This window comes from Mytilus galloprovincialis, chromosome 3, assembly GCF_965363235.1.
Source record: "Mytilus galloprovincialis chromosome 3, xbMytGall1.hap1.1, whole genome shotgun sequence".
NCBI classification, from domain to species: Eukaryota; Metazoa; Mollusca; class Bivalvia; order Mytilida; family Mytilidae; genus Mytilus; species Mytilus galloprovincialis.
The window spans coordinates 73,361,682-73,380,527 of record NC_134840.1 but is presented as its reverse complement, the minus strand read 5'-3'; the positions used below and the strand labels follow the sequence as shown (position 1 = coordinate 73,380,527).

The window sequence follows — 18,846 nt, the reverse complement described above, 5'->3', positions numbered from 1 at the left end:
AAAAAATATCTCCTTTCTGTTGCGGACTTAGTAACATTACATTTCCGGTTTTAGCTTAGTTTTCGGGAAGATGGGGGACGAATCCAAGAAGCTTCTTGCTTTGCTGAATGGTATCGCAAGACGAACATATTATGGAGAAGAAGATATGACAGACGATTTCCTTCTCTCACAAATTTATCCAGATTCGCCAAAAGAGGAATCAAGTGGTTTGATCACAAAATGCTCAGGTTTACTAAAGGTTTGTCATGACACGCCCCCTTTTTGTTTTCCATAATTTGTTTACATATTTTAATGTTTGAATTTGGGTTTTAATCTTAGATTAATTCCTTGTTATTGGAAATTTCGTCAATATTTTTGTTAAAACTAGATCTTATGCAAGAATTAACAGGTGTCCACATAAGAATAGAAGATAAAATTAAAAGAAGATTAGTGTATTTATGCAAACGAGACAGCAACCCAACAACATATAATATATCAAAATCAAAGTGACTAATTGACTTGTAGAAGTCTTTAAATATATATGGTCTTCAAAGGGTAGATGTTATATTATGGAAAAATCAGGAACATATATTGGTAAATTGTTGTAGATCAAGTAAAAATCTACCATAAAGATTAAGCTATATCTAAGGAAAGGCACATTAATATGTCAGTATGTAGCAGGGTTAAAATAATTTCCAAAAATTCACCACTTCCCATTTTATTCTTAATCATTGGTATAGAAACATGTTCATTAATATAGAGCATTCATACAATAAGTTGTTCAGAATAAAAGAAGGAAAACATATAAAATCAGATATGATATTTGCATGACTTGTTGAAATTGGGCATACAGGATTGATTTATTTATATTTTGTTTGTTTCAATTCAGTACATTGTATTTGTTTAATTACTCTATATGCATATGATGGTCCTTGTAGCTTTTCCTATATCAAAATTAAATGTAACATATGATTGCCAATGAGACAACTATCCAACAAAGTTAATATGAAGAGAATGTCAGCAATCACAAAACATGTACATGTATAGGCAACCATACAGCCTTCAAAAATGAGAAAACCCCATACTGTATAGTTGGCCATAAAAGGTCCAGACATGAAAAATATGAAACAGTTCAATTGAGAAAGCTATTAACAGCTTTATTTATTACAAAACAATTAATGAAAAACAAATATGAACTTTGTATTAAAAAATGTTTTACATTATTTATTTGATTGTTGTAAAAATGTTTTTTTTGCCAGATGAATAAAAAGTAACAGATTTATTGCTATTGCTCTATATAATTTTGTCAATAGTGCATAAATTTAAATTCATGCTCAGCTTTCTAGATAATTTTAATTTCAAAAGGTCAGAATTTTCAATTCCTAAGTTTCAACTTTTAGGGGAAAATTTGTGTCTTCCGTCTGATAGCAGGAAAAATATTTTAAATGATTGAGATTTTTTTAAAATATGTACCAGGTAAATATGTTAAATTTTTTTTCTTCAGAATATGGTGTCAGCTGACATGGATTTCAATCAATTGGATGCATTCCTAGTGTCACAAACTAAACGTAGAGAAAACCCATTAACAGAAGAACAAACACAAGTATTCAGAAAGTTCTGGAAAAACAATAAAAATAAAATTCATGACAGTATCATTGCAAAAACAAAATGGAATAATTCATTACAGAATGTGTTATGGAGAATAGATTTAAAAGCTCAGGCTAGGAATATGGAGCAAATGAATGAATCATCGGCCATAATGGAATTCCAAATAAATTCTCCAGAAAATGTAAGTGTAGTGTGATTATTATACTGAAATAGATAGTTTTCAAACAAAAAACTAAGATTTAAATAGATTTTGCCATTTCTTCAGGTACAGTTAATATGAATAGCCATAAATGTTGCAAATGTACTCTTAAGCAATAAGCCCTCGTGAAAACTAACTATGTAACCCCGCCACATTATTTATGTATGTGCCTGTCCCAAGTCAGGAGCCTGTAATTCAGTGGTTGTTGTTAGTTTATGTGTTTTTTCGGTCATTTTTTTACATAAATAAGGCCGTTAGTTTTCTCGTTTGAATTGTTTTACATTGTCTTATCAGGGCCTTTTATAGCTGACTATGCGGTATGGGCTTTGCTCATTGTTGAAGGTCGTAAGGTGACCTATAGTTGTTTATGTCTGTGTCATTTTGGTCTTTTGTGGATAGTTGTCTCATTGGCAATCATACCACATCTTCTTTTTATATAAACATGGTATAGAAATTAGCTGAAATCCAATCAAATCAGAAAATCCTTGAGTATAAGCATCCTCATTTGAACCAGCACCCATAGGAAGACAACAGAAAAAGTAATTATTAAAACTCATACAATCTTGTAATTATAATCATCATCAGAATTCAAATTTATACAAACTTGAAATAAAAGATACATTAACCATGCCCAAAAATGACATCAGCCGGATTAAAAAAATATAGGTCAAAAACTTGTATTATATTAAATGAATTTGTATTTGTATGATAAGAAGCATCTTTTTTCTTTCAGAAATCTGAAGTTGTGCGGTTTGAGATGGACGAAACAAAACTGACAGAGGTTTTAACACAAATGAAGGAAATAGAGACAGAAATCAATAATTATTGTCAATAAAATTTATATGTTAAGAAATTTTGTACATGTAAATTTTATCTTCCAAAATGACAGTATTTTCATGTTATGGGATAGACAGAGATATTGAAAATTTAATTAAAAAAAGAGTCACATAATACAACTTTAATTAAGCACTAATGTCCTTAGGCTAGTAATTAAATTAATCAGGTGAAAATGATTAACAACAAAAGTGCACACGCTGAAATGTCGAACCTGCTTTACTACATTTGGTTCATATTCATGTTGAAAGTCTATATGAAAAAAGTTTTAACTTCAAGTAACACAAAAACTAAGCATTATCAATGATCCATGAAAATGATGGACAATCATTCCATAAATTGGTTTTAGTTGACCCATTGTTTATTATCTAAGAAAAAGACCTATAAATTAGATCTTTACCAAACTTTGGTGTATGAAATTGCCTTGGAAATAACCTCTATTGAGTTTGAGATCACTGTAATAGAAAAAAAAAGCACCAAATAAAACGAAATACAATCAAATTTCAAATTTCAATCAAATTTTTTGGTCGTATATTGGTTTCACGTTGGCATCTGCGTCGTCATCATCGTCATCGTCGTAGTCCGAAGACTTTTGGTTTTCGCACTATAACTTTAGTTTAAGTAAATAGAAATCTATGAAATTTAAACACAAGGTTTATAACCACAAAAGAAAGGTTGGGATTGATTTTGGGAGTATTGGTCCCAACAGTTTAGGAATTAGGGGCCAAAAAGGGTCCAAATGAGCATTTTCTTGGTTTTCGCACCATAACTTTAGTAAAAGTAAATATAAATCTATGAAATTTAAACACAAGGTTAATGACCATAAAAGGAAGGTTGGGTTTGATTTTGGGAGTTTAGGAATAAGGGGCCCAAAGGGTCCAAAATTGAACTTTGTTTGATTTCATCAAAAATTGAATAATTGGGGTTCTTTGATATGCCGAATCTAACTGTGTATGTTGATTCTTAATTTTTGGTCCCGTTTTCAAATTGGTCTACATCAAGGTTCAAAGGGTCCAAAATTAAACTTAGTTTGATTTTACAAAAATTGAATCCTTGGGGTTCTTTGATATGCTGAATCTAAAAATGTACTTAGATTTTTGATTATTGGCCCAGTTTTCAAGTTGGTCGAAAATTAAACTTTGTTTGATTTCATCAAAAATTGAATAATTGGGGCTCTTTGATATGCCGAATCTAACTGTGTATGTAGATTCTTAATTTTTGGTCCTGTTTTCAAATTGGTCTACATTAAAGTCCAAAGGGTCCAAAATTAAACTTAAGTTTGATTTTAACAAAAATTGAATTCTTGGGCTTCTTTGATATGCTGAATCTAAACATGTACTTAGATTTTTGATTATGGGCCCAGTTTTCAAGTTGGTCCAAATCAGGATCCAAAATTATTATATTAAGTATTGTGCAATAGCAAGAAATTTTCAATTGCACAGTAATCAGCAACAGCAAGAAATCTTCAATTGCACAGTTCATGCAATAGCAAGAAATTTTCAATTGACAGTATTGTGCAATAGCAAGAAATCTTCAATTGCACAGTATTGTGCAATAGCAAGTATTTTCAATTGCACAGTATTGCGCAATAGCAAGAAATATCTAATTGCACAAAATTGCACAATAGCAAGAAATTTTCAATTGGAGTTATCTTTCTTTGTCCAGAATAGTAGTTAAATCAACTTAAATCATTGTTTTATACAATATACAATGTATATTCTTTTTTACTACCAACTGATAAATTAAAACAATCTTTACCATTCAGTGATAACAAGCACTTTTTTTACATTTTAATATTTTATGATGTATTTAAATGAGTAGTTATTGTTGCAAACTCCATTAGAAATTTGAATTGAGATCAGTTTTGGAATAAAGGAAAGGGGGATGTGGAAAAAAATTGGGGGGGGGGGGGGGGGGTCAATTTTTCTCATTTCAGATTTCATAAATAAAAAGAAAATTTCTTCAAACATTATTTTGAGAGGATTTTAAATATTCAACAGCATAGTGAATTGCTCAAAGGCAAACAAAATATTTCAAGTTCATTAGACCACATTCATTCTGTGTCAGAAACCTATGCTTTGTCAACTATTTTATCACAATCCAAATTTAGAGCTGAATCCAGCTTGAATGTTGTGTCCATACTTGCCCCAACCGTTCAGGGTTCAACCTCTGCGGTCGTATAAAGCTGCACCCTGCGGAGCATCTGGTTATAAATGGTCACCAAACTTTACAGTCTCAAGACCAGCCCCTTGCTAAAGATTACATTTGTTTTACACAAAAACAAACTGTTTCTTCTACTTCACAACTATGATATTGGGCTTTATTGCTCTAATCCTCCGTTTGTACTAAATTTTACAAACAATACAAATTGAACAATTTGATTACACTGGTACAACTTAATAGGAGACTCTTGGTACTGTCACATTGTCCATAAACTTTATATGTTTTAGAGTAACCTTCAAATTTCAACATCAATTTGCTAATTCTTAATTTAAAGCAATGCTTAAATGGTTCTTTTTTCTGTACAGTTTGTCTTGGAAATTGCACACGAACATGTCTTCCTGTACTGTTTATGACATGAAATCTTCTATGAAGTATTGCAACTGATATAAAGGGTAGAATGGCATGGCATCTTATTAGCAGGTTATGTAGTGACGTACTTCGAGCTTGCATTCAGTTACTGCAAGCATTTTTTTATACAGTAGAAATTTGTTATTTATGTTGTGTGTTTGTTATCTGGTATAAAGATACTTTACAAACAAACAATGAAGGATTTTTCCTGTTCCTATTTTTATACGACCGCAAAAAATGTTTTGCATCCTATAATGGTATCATGTTGTCGTCTGCGGTCGCCCGAAGACGCATTTAGTTTTCCGACAATAACTTTAGATTTAGTGAATGGATATCTATAAATGTTTACCAGAAGGTTTTATACCACTCAAGAAAGGTTGGGATTGATTTTTGGGGTTATGGTCCCAAATTTTAGGAATAAGGGGCCAATAAGGGGCCCAAAATAAGCATTTTTGTAGTTTTCAAACTATTAACTTGTGTTTAAGTGAATGAATCTCTCTGAAATTATATCACAAGTTTCCATACCATTAATGAATAGTTAGCAATGACTTTGGGGGTTATGGCTCAAAATGTATTGGAATTAGGGACATAATTGGGAAAACTAGGTTTTACTGCTCAATGGACAATTTATAAGACAATTTAAGTGTAAGGGAAGTAATTCAAAAAGAGTTAACATACAATGTTTAGTATGTTCAGATTTACCTCCTTTACACTACTTGTAATAATGTATAAAAAAATGTAAGGTTTTGGACCAATTGCAAATTTCTCAAATTCCAAATTTTTAAAAAGTTTGAAGAAGAAATCTTTAATTGCACAATATTGCATAATAGATTTGTAAGATCTTGACATTTGTTATGTGTCAGAAATTCATATTATGTCAAATATTTTATCAAAATCCAAATTCAGAGCTGTATCAAGCTTGAATGTTGTGTCCATATTTGCCCCAACTGTTCAGGGTTGACCTCTGCGGTTGTATGAAGCATAAAAAAATGTAAGGTTTTGGACCAATTGCAAATTTCTCAAATTCCAAATTTTTAAAAAGTTTGAAGAAGAAATCTTTAATTGCACAATATTGCATAATAGATTTGTAAGATCTTGACATTTGTTATGTGTCAGAAATTCATATTATGTCAAATATTTTATCAAAATCCAAATTCAGAGCTGTATCAAGCTTGAATGTTGTGTCCATATTTGCCCCAACTGTTCAGGGTTGACCTCTGCGGTTGTATGAAGCATAAAAAAATGTAAGGTTTTGGACCAATTGCAAATTTCTCAAATTCCAAATTTTTAAAAAGTTTGAAGAAGAAATCTTTAATTGCACAATATTGCATAATAGATTTGTAAGATCTTGACATTTGTTATGTGTCAGAAATTCATATTATGTCAAATATTTTATCAAAATCCAAATTCAGAGCTGTATCAAGCTTGAATGTTGTGTCCATATTTGCCCCAACTGTTCAGGGTTGACCTCTGCGGTTGTATAAAGCTGCACCCTGCGGAGCACCTGGTTTATTGTATTATTATGTATGTTTTGATCATCTATTGATCAAAGATTAAAAGGGAGAGGGTTGATGGCTGAAATTACTAGCTAAACCCTACCACATTTCCATCTAATGGAAGAGTTGGGAACTTTGTTGTAATTCATATCTTAATAGTTTTTGTCAAGCCTGCAACTTTTGTCGCAGAAAGCTTGACATAGGGATAATGATCCAGCGGCTGCATTAGCTAACTTCTTAAAAGATTAATATTTTAGAAGGTGGAAGACCTGGATGCTTCATAATTTGGATAAAGATGCCTCATGTTACGAAGTTTCCATCAGTCACATGTCCAATGTCCTTGACCTCATTTTCATGGTTCAGTGACTACTTGAAAAAAAGTTAAAATATTTTTGTAATGTTAAATTCTATCTTATTAAAAGTAATACAATAACTATTTTTGGTATGTGCGTACCTTGCAAGGTCCTCATACCTGTCAGACATTTTTCATTTGACCTTGACCTCATTTCATTGATCACTGAACAAGGTTAAGTTTTGGTGGTCAAGTCCATTTCTCAGATACTATAAGCAATAGGTCTAGTATATGCAGTGTATGGAAGGACTGTAAGGTGTACATGTCCAACTGGCAGGTGTCATCTAACCTTGACCTGATTTTCATGGTTCAGTGGTCAAAGTTAAATTTTTTTTGGGTCTATTTTTCTAATACTATATGCAAAAGGTAAACTATATTTAGTGTATGGAAATATTTTATGATCTACATGTCAGTCGCACAGGTTTTATTTGACCTTGACTTCATTTTCACAGTTCATTGCTGTGTTAATTTTTTGTGTTTTGGTCTGTTTTTCTTAAACTATAAGCAATAGATCAATTGTATGTGTTGTATGGAAGAATTGTAGCTGTACATGTCTTCCTGGCATGGTTCCGTTCATCTGACCTTGACCTCATGTTCATAGTTTATTGGTCAATGTTTATTTTTTTTGGTTAATGTTACGTTTATGTGACAGTTGTAATAAAGCTTTATATTTAGGACTTTCAACATAATATCAATGATTAGTAAAGAAGGCAAGACATTTCAGCGTGTGCACTCTTGTCTTTATTTGAGTAGCAGGATGTTTATGGCAGATCTCTGATTGTCACGGGTGTGTCTAGTTTCTGTGTTGGTCTTTGCATTATGTATTCGGGTTTCGTTTTTTGTTTTCTTAACAGTTTCATTAGTTATATCTTTTATATTCATTTGATGAAATTTACTGTTTGCAATAGCATTAATTGTTCTAATTAATAAGGATGTTCTTATCACAAGCATAAAAACATAGCCTTATTTGACACAATCTTTTTCAACTTTTGATCTTCAGTGCTGTACAACTTTGTACTTTTTTTCACTTTCCATCTTTTATATCTGGGCGTCACTGGTGAGTCTTGTGTGGACGAGGCGCGTTTTTGGTGTATTGAATTTTAAACCTGATGCTTTTTGTTATCTATTAATCATGTGTTTCTTTGTCTAATACATTCTATTTAATTGTATTGTAGTCCTGTACTATTATGTTGTCATTTAAATGTTATATTTAACATTGCCATTAAAGTGTAAGGTTTGGCATGCCACAAAACCAGGTTCAACCCACCATTTTTTCCTTTAAAAATGTCCTGTACCAAGTCAGGAATATGGCTATTGTTATATTATTGTTTGTTTCTGTGTGTGTTACATTTTAACGTTGCGTTTTTTGTTTTCTCTTATTTTTGAGTGTAAATTCACATTGCGATAAGACGTGTCACGGTACTTGTCTATCCCAAATTCATGTATTTGGTTTTGATATTATATTTGTTATTCTCGTGGGATTTTGTCTGATGCATGGTCCGTTTATGTGTGTGTGTTGCATTTTAGTGTTGTGTCATTGTTCTCTTTTATTTAATGCGTTTCCCTCGGTTTTAGTTTGTTACCCCGATTTTGTTTTTTGTCCATTGATTTATGAGTTTTGAACAGCGGTATACTACTGTTGCCTTTATTTAAGTTAGTTAACTACTTTTATAGACTTGGAAAGATTTAGACCTAAAAAAAAATTGTTTAATGTTTAAGACGGTACACATGTTTCAGAAAGGTAAATAGATCTCACTCCATTAGTGACACCCATCATGTTAGAGTTTCATATTCAACTGTTGAATTGTTAAAATAATTTCTTATACTTGAAGTTTGCCTTCTAAAAGTATTTTGATTATATTTGGCATTGGATAACTGTTTCATTGACGTATACCTCACATTTTCTTTTCTTGCTTATTGGTTTTATGAAATATTTTGGAAAACTGAAGGTCAAAATGATTATACATAATTGTGAGGTAATGTGTTCAACAGCTTCTATTTTTTAATTCTTTAATTAGTTATTCAATCAGAATTGTCCTTTTTTTATTATATATAATGTTAAATTGTACTTACAATTTACATGTATAACTAAATGTTCAAAAGAAAGATCAACAACTACCTAAAGATAACTATATAAAATTTATTTTTCTGTTAAAATGCTGCACACAAATTTGCATGTCCTGCATTGGCAGCAACTATAGTGAGATTCTTGTCATGACCTTTTCTTCCTAGGACTAAGGGTAACTTTCCACAACAAAATCTTGTATTTTTCTACAATTGTTTCATATGAGTGAAACAAGAGCTTATGAGCTGGCAACCCTCATATTTACCATTGCACAACTGAACTATTGCAATGTTGGGTTATATAATTGATTCCACCACTGGCCCTAAGATATAAATACTGCCATTATACTGGTATATAAAATCATTCACTTCACTGCTTGCTGTATATATTCTTCTCTAAGGTTTTAATCATGTTTTCAAATCTATTGTTGGAACTATAAGTCGATTATACTTGATAATCTTTTCATATACCATCAATGACCATTTCTGTCATGTAACCAGTCCAACTGATTTTTCTTGTTGATGAGTGTTTTTCGGTAAATTTTGCAATTCTTACACCTTTCTATAAGTGACAAAAAAGAGCAGTTGCTTGACCTTATGGTTCTGTTATAGTGAAAATATCTGTAGTAAGCGCCAAAATTTTCTTCCAAATAGCCTGGACTTGTTGAGGACGGTCTATTTCCATAGTCACCTAGCGGCAAATTGTTTAAAAAATCAGGATCTGGGTTTCCAATGCAGACTGTATAGTAAGAGACTGTTTGCAGCAGCTCCTGCACCTGTTCAATTCCAACAAACTCAGATGGTAGTACAAGTGTTTTCCATATTGCATGACTGTCTGATAACTTTTGTCCGTGAACAATTATTTCAACACCAGAATTTTCATAAATGGTTATACAAGTCTGTATTGTTGGATTTTCTGTATCATACAGTTCAATATATCTTACATATTTTGACTTTTTCACTAATTCAAAATTGGCGTGTCCAGTTAGATTTATCTTACACTCATCTCTAAGGATGTTGAACCTTTTTCTGGTTCTTTCACGTTCAAATCTTTCTAGAGTTCTCACGTATACGAGTTCACCAAAATTAACATATGGTCGTTGACAGTAGACATGGTCCAAATATACAACATAAAACTCATTATCATAGATGCCATCGCTGTCAATCATTTCCATTTTGACTTCTTCACTGTGCAAACTTTCTTGGTCTAAATAAAAAAAAAAGTGTTTTGATATTATATTCTATGTGAGAAACTCCCAATATAAATTGGATTAATAAAAATGAAAAGCGCATATGGTTCACACATGCTGAAACCCCTGAAATAATTCAGATAAAGAGTCAGAACAGATGCACAACTTTCAAGTTTCTAGGGCCAGAGTTTTTTTAATTTGTTGGTTTACAAATCTGCCGACCCTATTTTTTTCTAATTTAATTGACATTTCATGCTTTTTTTTATTTTATTTCTTATTTTTACATTGTACTGAAAGTAGGTGAAGGTGACCAAGTTTCTTATATGAAAACTTAGAACATGAACATAATATTTATTATAATTTCTTAATTATCTCCCCCTTAAAAAAAGATAATTCAAAGGAAAGAACAGACACATTTATAATGCATCTTTTCTTATAATGTAATGTACTTTTTTTGGCAAGGAATCACAAATATTTAATAGTAATGTGTAGTCACCCTATGTCACCCTTGGGATGAAGTGGATTAAGTCAAGTCAAGTAAATGTGTTTGAAGTTAACATTCAGCTACTGTAAATTCAGAAATTATTGGGTGCATTTATTATTGTGATTTTTCAAGAAAAGACAAAAATGCCAGTTTAAATATAGCGATTTTGAAAAATAGTGCTTACAGATCTATGTTTCAGTTATCAGAATGCATTTTCTTATTATTGTGATACCCAGATAACCAGTCACATTATTTGCATTAATAAAAACCTCACAATTATTTCTGAATTTACAGGGTTTGGAAGTTATCTAAATTCTTCTGTTTTTGTGAAATTTACCTTCCATTGCAATAGCCTCCTTGTCATATTCATACTGTATAATGTATTCTGGGAATTCATCATCACTTGGTGCCAGTGAATCTGTAATCAAACCAAAAAATAAAAATAAAATGTTCATTCAAGTTATTCAAGAGAATTATAAAATAAAATGCAAGGTCAGGTAAAATCTATTGGGTAAAGTTCTGTGTCTTAATGTGGTGAGGATATCCTGAAAACTAGAAGGTATTTTTGAAAATCACAAATATACAAACTCTTCCAAAAAAAAGTAATTCTTTAAATTCCCTATTGGTCACTACTTACCCAGGCCCGTAGCCAGGAATTTCCAAGGAGGGTTCGTTGGACTCACAAACTCGACTTTAACAGTCACAATTCGAACAGAACATTGACTTTAACAGTGCTTATTTGTTTTCAAGGGGGTGTTCGGCCGAACCCCCTGGCTACGGGTATGTTACCTTAGATCACCTTACAGTATTTTGTAGTACTTTATATAATAATCTATCTGCATATCAAATTTGATTATTTAATGCAATTTTTACATTGGCATGCATTTTTTATATTTCATTAACTTAAAAAACACTTCTTTACTCTTAAATGATGCACATGTTGTTCTAAAGTAACTAATTTATTTATTATGACTGTAAGGTGTTGCATTCCGAAATTGACATATTTGACCTAGATACGACACCCTTTCATGTTGGCTGTTAAAACTCCTCCCTCTGAAAAATCACAGTGCCAGTCGTTTACTTCTTTACAAACAAACAATGGAGGTTTATGGAAGAGCCTACACAAACGATCTACACCTATACACATCGGACATAGAAATCACAGTAATTGTCCTTATCAGAATCGAAATAATTGATGCAAGCTATACTTTATTGTAGGTTAAACATAGGTAGGCATTATATTCGTGTTATTTGAGCCCTCACTATCACTCGGTTCTATTTTTACCCATGGCAGCCATCTTGCTTGATTGGCCTGTTCACCGAAACACATTTATTAACTAGATATCCTAAAGATGATTGTGGCCAAGTTTGGTTAAATTTGGCCCGTTAGTTTCAGAGGAGAAGATTTTTGTAAAAGTTAACGACGGACGCCAAGTGATGAGAAAAGCTCACTTGGCCCTTTGGGCCAGGTGAGCTAAAAATAAGATATGATATGATTGTCAAAATAGAGTTTAATGAAATGGAAGTATGCAAATACATGTATAGGTTACTGTATTGATGTATTATGTATGCATAAACAAGATAAAAACAAATTATTTTTGTCACAGTGCAAGAAGAAAACAACTGAAAAATTTGTAATCCAACTTTTTGAATTCCTACAGAAATCTTACCATTCTCAATATAGATCTCATTGTCTGGCCACTCTAGAAAAATGGAGCTCTCTGAGGTTAAAATCAATTTCATTATAGTCTCTTGATTCTTCCTGGCTTCACTATCTACAAAATAGAGAGGATAAAATCAATTTCATTATAGTCTCGGGACTCTTCCTTTCCACACTTTCTACAAAATAAACATAAAAATATTTTAATGCATTTGTGTCAATTGGACCATGAAAACAGATATTATTTAAAACCAAGGATTTTTATAGTAAGTGGTGATCTTGGAAACTAGAAGGTATTTATGAAAATCACAAATGCACCCAAAAATTTAATTCTTTTGAAATTCCCTCTTGGTCAATACAAACCTTACAGTATTTTGTATCTTACTATACAAATCCATGTTAAAACATAGAAAAATATATACTTGTTTACTATGCACCTTAAACCATATGTTATGGTGACAGTCTATGAAAGCTAGATTTTGTTCATTTATATATATTTCTTTTTCCTAGTTTTAAGTTTTATTGCAAAATAATATAATGTATTGTAATGTTTTAATCATCTACAATGCTAAAATTTTAAAAAGGTTTAACTATATGCCCACAGTCTTGATTTTTAGTTAGGTTAAGCCAAATAACCCTTGTGGCTGCCTTTGTACTTTATAAATTCACATATATTCAAGAATTTCTAAATTTTCAAAATTTAACAATTAGAAGAGCTGTCATGGATCTTTGTCAAAGTTTTAATGTCATTATAATAGACCACTTTCGAGTTTGTCCATCAAGGGAAAAAAATCGTCAATTATGCACGCCTTTATGACATCATTTACCAGATAGGGGGGATCGCCTGTATCCTGCACATTAAACGTTCATCAAGTGTCTTAGTGATTGTCATTGTGCAGGATACACTAGAAATAATATTTGTTCTGTAGGTACTTAATCATAATTCCCTAATGACAGCAGTGTTGAAAGATAATTATGAGCATTCAATTTGCAGAATAATTCGTGCAGTATAGCTTTAAAGTTTTCCAACCACTCGCTCAACGTTGGAACGGAAGTGACAACGCCCCTAAACGCACAAATGATGTTCACTGAAACCAAATTTTTGATGGAAATGAATTGAACTCAGAAGTTGTCTATTACATGTACCTTCTACTGGCTCTACAATATCAGGTTGGTCTTCAAAGGAACATACATCTCTGGTATTCACCACTCCAGCATTGATCTGTAAAAAATATAAAAATTAATAGACAAAATTTACAAGGAAATAATTTTAAATAAGGATATAAATAAAATGAAATTTGAAAAAGTGATGTAATTGCCAATAATGTTCACCAGAGACTTTAAGTCTTGGAATGCAAAACCAAATTTTATTTGGATTTTACATTTAAAAAAATCAAAAACTTTTGGATACTGAGATTCTAGTTTCAGTCTCAGTCTGTAGAATATGTAATAGTAAATTAAAGAAGCAGCTGAATTTCAATTCATACATTCCACTGGGTTACAGTTTATAACACTAATAAGGTTGTAGTTTAATATATCATGAATATTTTCATTCTATTGTCCAAGTCCATGATTTTTACCCAAGTGGAACCTTTCAAACATACTGTGATTGTCCTGGACATGCATGAAATATTTGCCACTGGAAACATGAATCAATTATCAAGCATTCTGTTTAATTTTATTTTGGCACTTGGAACAAAAAAAAAAGCCAAATCAATATTAAGGAAAGTTCTAAACTTTCTTAAACATAGAACTTATTTATAAAAAAAAAATCACATTTCTATGCCAAGCAATGCCTTAAACTTTTCAAGGTCAAGCAATGCTTTAAAACTTTTCCAAGTAGACACATGTCTTAAGCATGCATAAGTCTTGCCTTTAATAACAACTTCATCAAAGCAAGACAAAATAAAATTTCAAATACAATAGTTATGTGTACAGAATGCTGCTGCAATGAAAATTGCATTAGACCAGGAGTTGATATTTCATATATACTGACAGCTGAGGTGTCTTCTTGGTTTTTCTTTTGATGAGGAGGGCTGGTTGGTCTGTTGTTGATTTCATTTGGCACAGGAGTTCTTTGGTTTATCTTTGAGTGATGTTTTTCATATCTAAGAAAGAAATTCATATTTACTTAATTAATATTATTACAACATTTGTTTTCGTATGTCAGGTTTTACTCAAAACATTGTCCCTCTCATAGTATGGTTTAAAAACACTCTTTTTTTTTTTTATATATTCCATAAAGTGATGTCTGTATCAGAAAAAGATTATGTGGTATGATTGCCAATGAGACAACTACCTACCAAAGTTCTAATGAAATGGATGAAAATAATTATAGGCATTGTACGCTCTTCAAAAATGAGAAAAACCTGTACTGTATCATGACGGTATGGTTGGCATAAAAGGCCCTGACATGACATTATGAAACAAATTCAATTGAAAAAAAAAACCTGTTAACTGCCTTATTTAAAACCAAAAGGCCCTGACATGACAATATGAAACAATTCAATTGAAAAAGAAAAACTTGTTAACTGCCTTATTTATAACATAATAATTTACTATACACAATTAAGACAGACATATATCAAAGTCAACCACTGTACTACAGAATGGCCCATTTTGACCAATTCTGAACATTTTTGTAGAATTTAATTATTTTTTCTCTTTTAAAAAATGAAAGTTGTTCTTTGAAGGTCCCTAAGCTTCCTAACTATTGTGTTTTACTGGCTTTTTGTTAATTTCTAGACTTGATTTTATTTGATTTTTTTATTAACAGGATACAATATATATTATAAATGTTTGATAATGATATTAAAATAAACATAAACAAGGAGGTGTCCCCAGTACACAGATGCCCCAATCGCACTATCATTTTCTATGTTCAGTGGACCGTGAAATTGGGGTCAGAACTCTAATTTGACATTAAAATTAGAAAGATCATATCATAAGGAACATATATACTAAGTTTCAGGTTGATTGGACTTCAGCTTCATCAAAAACTACCTCGACCAAAAACTTTAACCTGAAACTGGACAGACGAATGAACTAACGGACGAACAGACGAACGGACCCACAGACCAGAAAACATGATGCCCCTCTACTATCATAGGTGAGGCATAATAAAAATTTAACATTATAGACATCATCACAGAGTGGAATCTGGTTTCTACTGATGGCCAGAGGGGTCAATCATTTGATATTGGGTGGTGATCGAGTATGGAGATTTTTTTATGACATGTTCATTTTCACCTTTGGCTCTACCTTTGTCTACTTCTTTATTTTTTGTCCAACTAACCTACATGAATTTGAAAAGTTACTGTATGTGCTAATTTTAACACGTTTGTAGACAATTATTTCCTGCAAATTTCTACAATTATTGTTCATTGTCAACCAGTCATGGATGAGAAAAAAATATTTTTAGTTCTTACCAATTCAGAACACTCCCCCCCCCCCCTCCCCCCCCCCTCCCCAAAAAAAACCAAACCCAAAACAACAAAAGTACGGTTGTCAGTGGCTGATCCAGAATTTATAAAGGATGCCAATGACTACCAAAGAGGGGGCCCTGCTCCAATCATGGTTGAGTGATTATTTAAATAACCAACCAATTTTTCCACACAAAAAGGGGGGAGGCCTACTGTCCCCCTTCCCCTAAACAGCCTCTGGTTGTCCCATTAAAGCTGCTTTAAGATTCATTCATGTGGATCCTTTGGCTAAAAATTGCTGCATTTCCACCTTAAAATTTACTGTGATTGCAGACAAACGTATATAAGTATTTAAAAAAAAAAAAGTCATATAATGCTCTATTTTAAAGATAAATAAATTTCAAATACATTTTTTTTTACAATGGATTTTGCAGTGCACTTTTTTCATTCCTATACAGTGGCAGATCCAGAACTTTTCCTAAGGGGGGCCTGCTGACTGACCTAAGGGGGGCCCGCTCAAGTCATGGTTCAATAATTCCCTATATAAACAAACAATTTTTCCCACAAAAGGGGGGCCGCCCAGGCCCTCCAGGCCCCCCCCCTGGATCTGCCTATGCTATAAAAGGTGCCAAAATAAACTAGTTGGGAAAGAGGGTTTATACTTTATAGAACTTCCCCACAGATAATAATATCAATTGAAATGAAACTGTATTGATTGACATGCTGAAAATAGAGCAGTGGAGGATCCAAAAGGGGGGGGGGGGGTTCGGGGGTTGGAACTAGTGTTAGTATATGTCTTAAAATATATGTATTGTGTATTTTGTATTGTAAAACTTTAATGCAATAATATGTTTGATATTTTCATTGAATACAATATAATTATTATTATACTATGCATAAATCTTGTCTTTAGATGCACAAATCAGTCTGTAATTATGTAGTAAAATTTTGGGTAAAAATTGCCATTTTAGCAAAAGGGTCCACTTCAAACATGATCAAGCATTAAGGGGTTGTTGTCATGCATTAAAACACTTTGAAAAACTACACATTTGAATATGTTTAGCTGCTAGTGCTATATGCATGTATTTAACTTTTTATGAATTGTTCAGTTTTTCAAAATCCTTGTTTACTATAGGGATAAAATTCGGTCTTTTATAGAAACTTACAAATCAAGCAAAATATTCGCTACTTCAGTATGTGTTTGCAAGCGTAGAATACTCTTAAGCTCAATCCAGCGATCATACTGGGTACCTATGTAGATCCTATTCTTATTTTGTTTGGCATTCACTGCAGCACGTCGTTGTTTTCTCTCTGAATCTGTCAAATATCGCTTCCTTCCTCGTTTTGAAACTTTCACTTCAGACATTGCACGTGTATTTTAGGTACAACACATGCAGGGTCAATCATAAAACAGATTATTTGGTACGGGAAGACAATAATAAGACCGACTTTTGACTCCGAAGCATATATTTTTTTTTCGGGTACGAGACAATTCGGCCCGAATACCACTCGGACCGTCTACCAAAAAAACCAAACTACCCTCGAATCGTCAATAAGTCAACTCGGACCTTCTTGATAGTCAACGCTATAACGTCAGCACTTGAGCAAAGTATTGAAGAAATGAAACATAATTATCAAATGCGTGTTTACAAAAATTACCATTCAGACCGTGTGCGAAACTTTAAAGTTAAACTGAAACAATTCAAGTTACAACATTTTGCATTTTTTGCACAGGCACTTGTCTCCGAAATTTTATTTCCTTTATAACTTAATGTGTCATAGGGAAAACAAATTCTGAGACAAGTGCCTGTGATTTTTGGTCAAAGATTTGTAAAATGATAGTTGTTACTTTATGGTATGGTACAAAAATCAATAAAAAAAAATCAATTCGTTTTGACCCCAAATGACTTTTAAAATGTTTATATCATTTAAAAAGTTCAAAGTTATCTGCCTTTGGTGAAAAAATGCCATTTTTTTGCATTAAAATTGAAATATCCTTTTTAACTCATCAGTGCTCTATATATTTTATTATTATTTTCAAATAAGCTGTACATAAGCTAAACTATTGTAAAATTAAAGCGATTTTTGAATTTAGTTCTTTTTATATTTCGATATTACTGTTTTTTTCTCCTATTAGTTCTACAGAAAAAAAATGTAACTTAACAAAAATGCATGCTTCTTTGGAAGCTAGGCAGATTGTGATCTTAAATGAACGGTGATGCCATATTGGTTTTTTTTTCTATTAAGTATAGGATTAAGCTTATGTATAGAAAACATTGCGAAATCCTATATTTAAAAAAAAAGATGATTTATAACCGCAAGTGAATAAAGGGGAACTATTTTTTTATAAGTATAAAATTGAGAATGGAAATGGGGAATGTAGAACAAGAGTTTGTTGACATTTTCGACCCTGACTAAGTTCTGCTTTGTAGATCTTTCACTGAACATTTATGTTTTTACCGTTTCTCTTTATATCTATTATAGATTGTGAAAAAAAGTCTGCAACAATGGAAAACATCATTTTTCAATGGAAGTCAATCCTTTTGGGAGTAAAAACGAAAAACCATCAAAAAGGCAAAAGCTCAAATGAGTTGACATGTTTTTATAAATCTCATTGTTCTGGTCATTGTTTCTGTCTCTGTTGCTGTTTTTTTTAGAATCCAAAGAATTCGAATTGAAAAAAAACATTATACAAAACACAAAGACTAAGCATCACGAACCCCACCAAAAAAAACGAGGATGGACCTTGATACTCGTCATGGTAGGAAGTACAGGGTGGCTCTTGAATATTGTATCAACTAGGAGTGTATAATATATTTGCAGTCGCTGTCGGAACTTTGCTACATGGAAATGGAAAGTTCACAATTGGGAAGCTGTGATTATATCTTTTGTTGTAAAGTTTTGTTCTCAAATGACCCTTGTTGCCAATTTCTAGATGTAAGCCAAGATATAAGGCAAATTTTCTATGTTGTGATGGTATGCTATTG

The 18,846-nt window shown here is 32.0% G+C and overlaps 2 protein-coding genes across 2 annotated transcripts; one reads left to right on the top strand and one right to left on the bottom strand.

Moving 5' to 3' along the window:
* The first annotated feature begins 38 nt into the window (after positions 1–38).
* LOC143068889 (COMM domain-containing protein 1-like) lies at positions 39–2,639 on the top strand. Its single transcript, XM_076243234.1, has 3 exons — positions 39–238; positions 1,484–1,768; positions 2,520–2,639. The coding sequence occupies exons 1-3, from the start codon at positions 71–73 to the stop codon at positions 2,619–2,621; spliced, it is 555 nt and encodes a 184-aa protein (XP_076099349.1). The 5' UTR covers positions 39–70; the 3' UTR covers positions 2,622–2,639.
* Positions 2,640–9,165: 6,526 nt separating this feature from the next.
* LOC143068886 (uncharacterized) lies at positions 9,166–17,329 on the bottom strand. Its single transcript, XM_076243231.1, has 6 exons — positions 17,026–17,329; positions 14,434–14,545; positions 13,584–13,659; positions 12,448–12,552; positions 11,115–11,195; positions 9,166–10,310 (listed from the first exon to the last, which is right to left on the bottom strand). The coding sequence occupies exons 1-6, from the start codon at positions 17,223–17,225 to the stop codon at positions 9,577–9,579; spliced, it is 1,308 nt and encodes a 435-aa protein (XP_076099346.1). The 5' UTR covers positions 17,226–17,329; the 3' UTR covers positions 9,166–9,576.
* Positions 17,330–18,846: the final 1,517 nt, after the last annotated feature.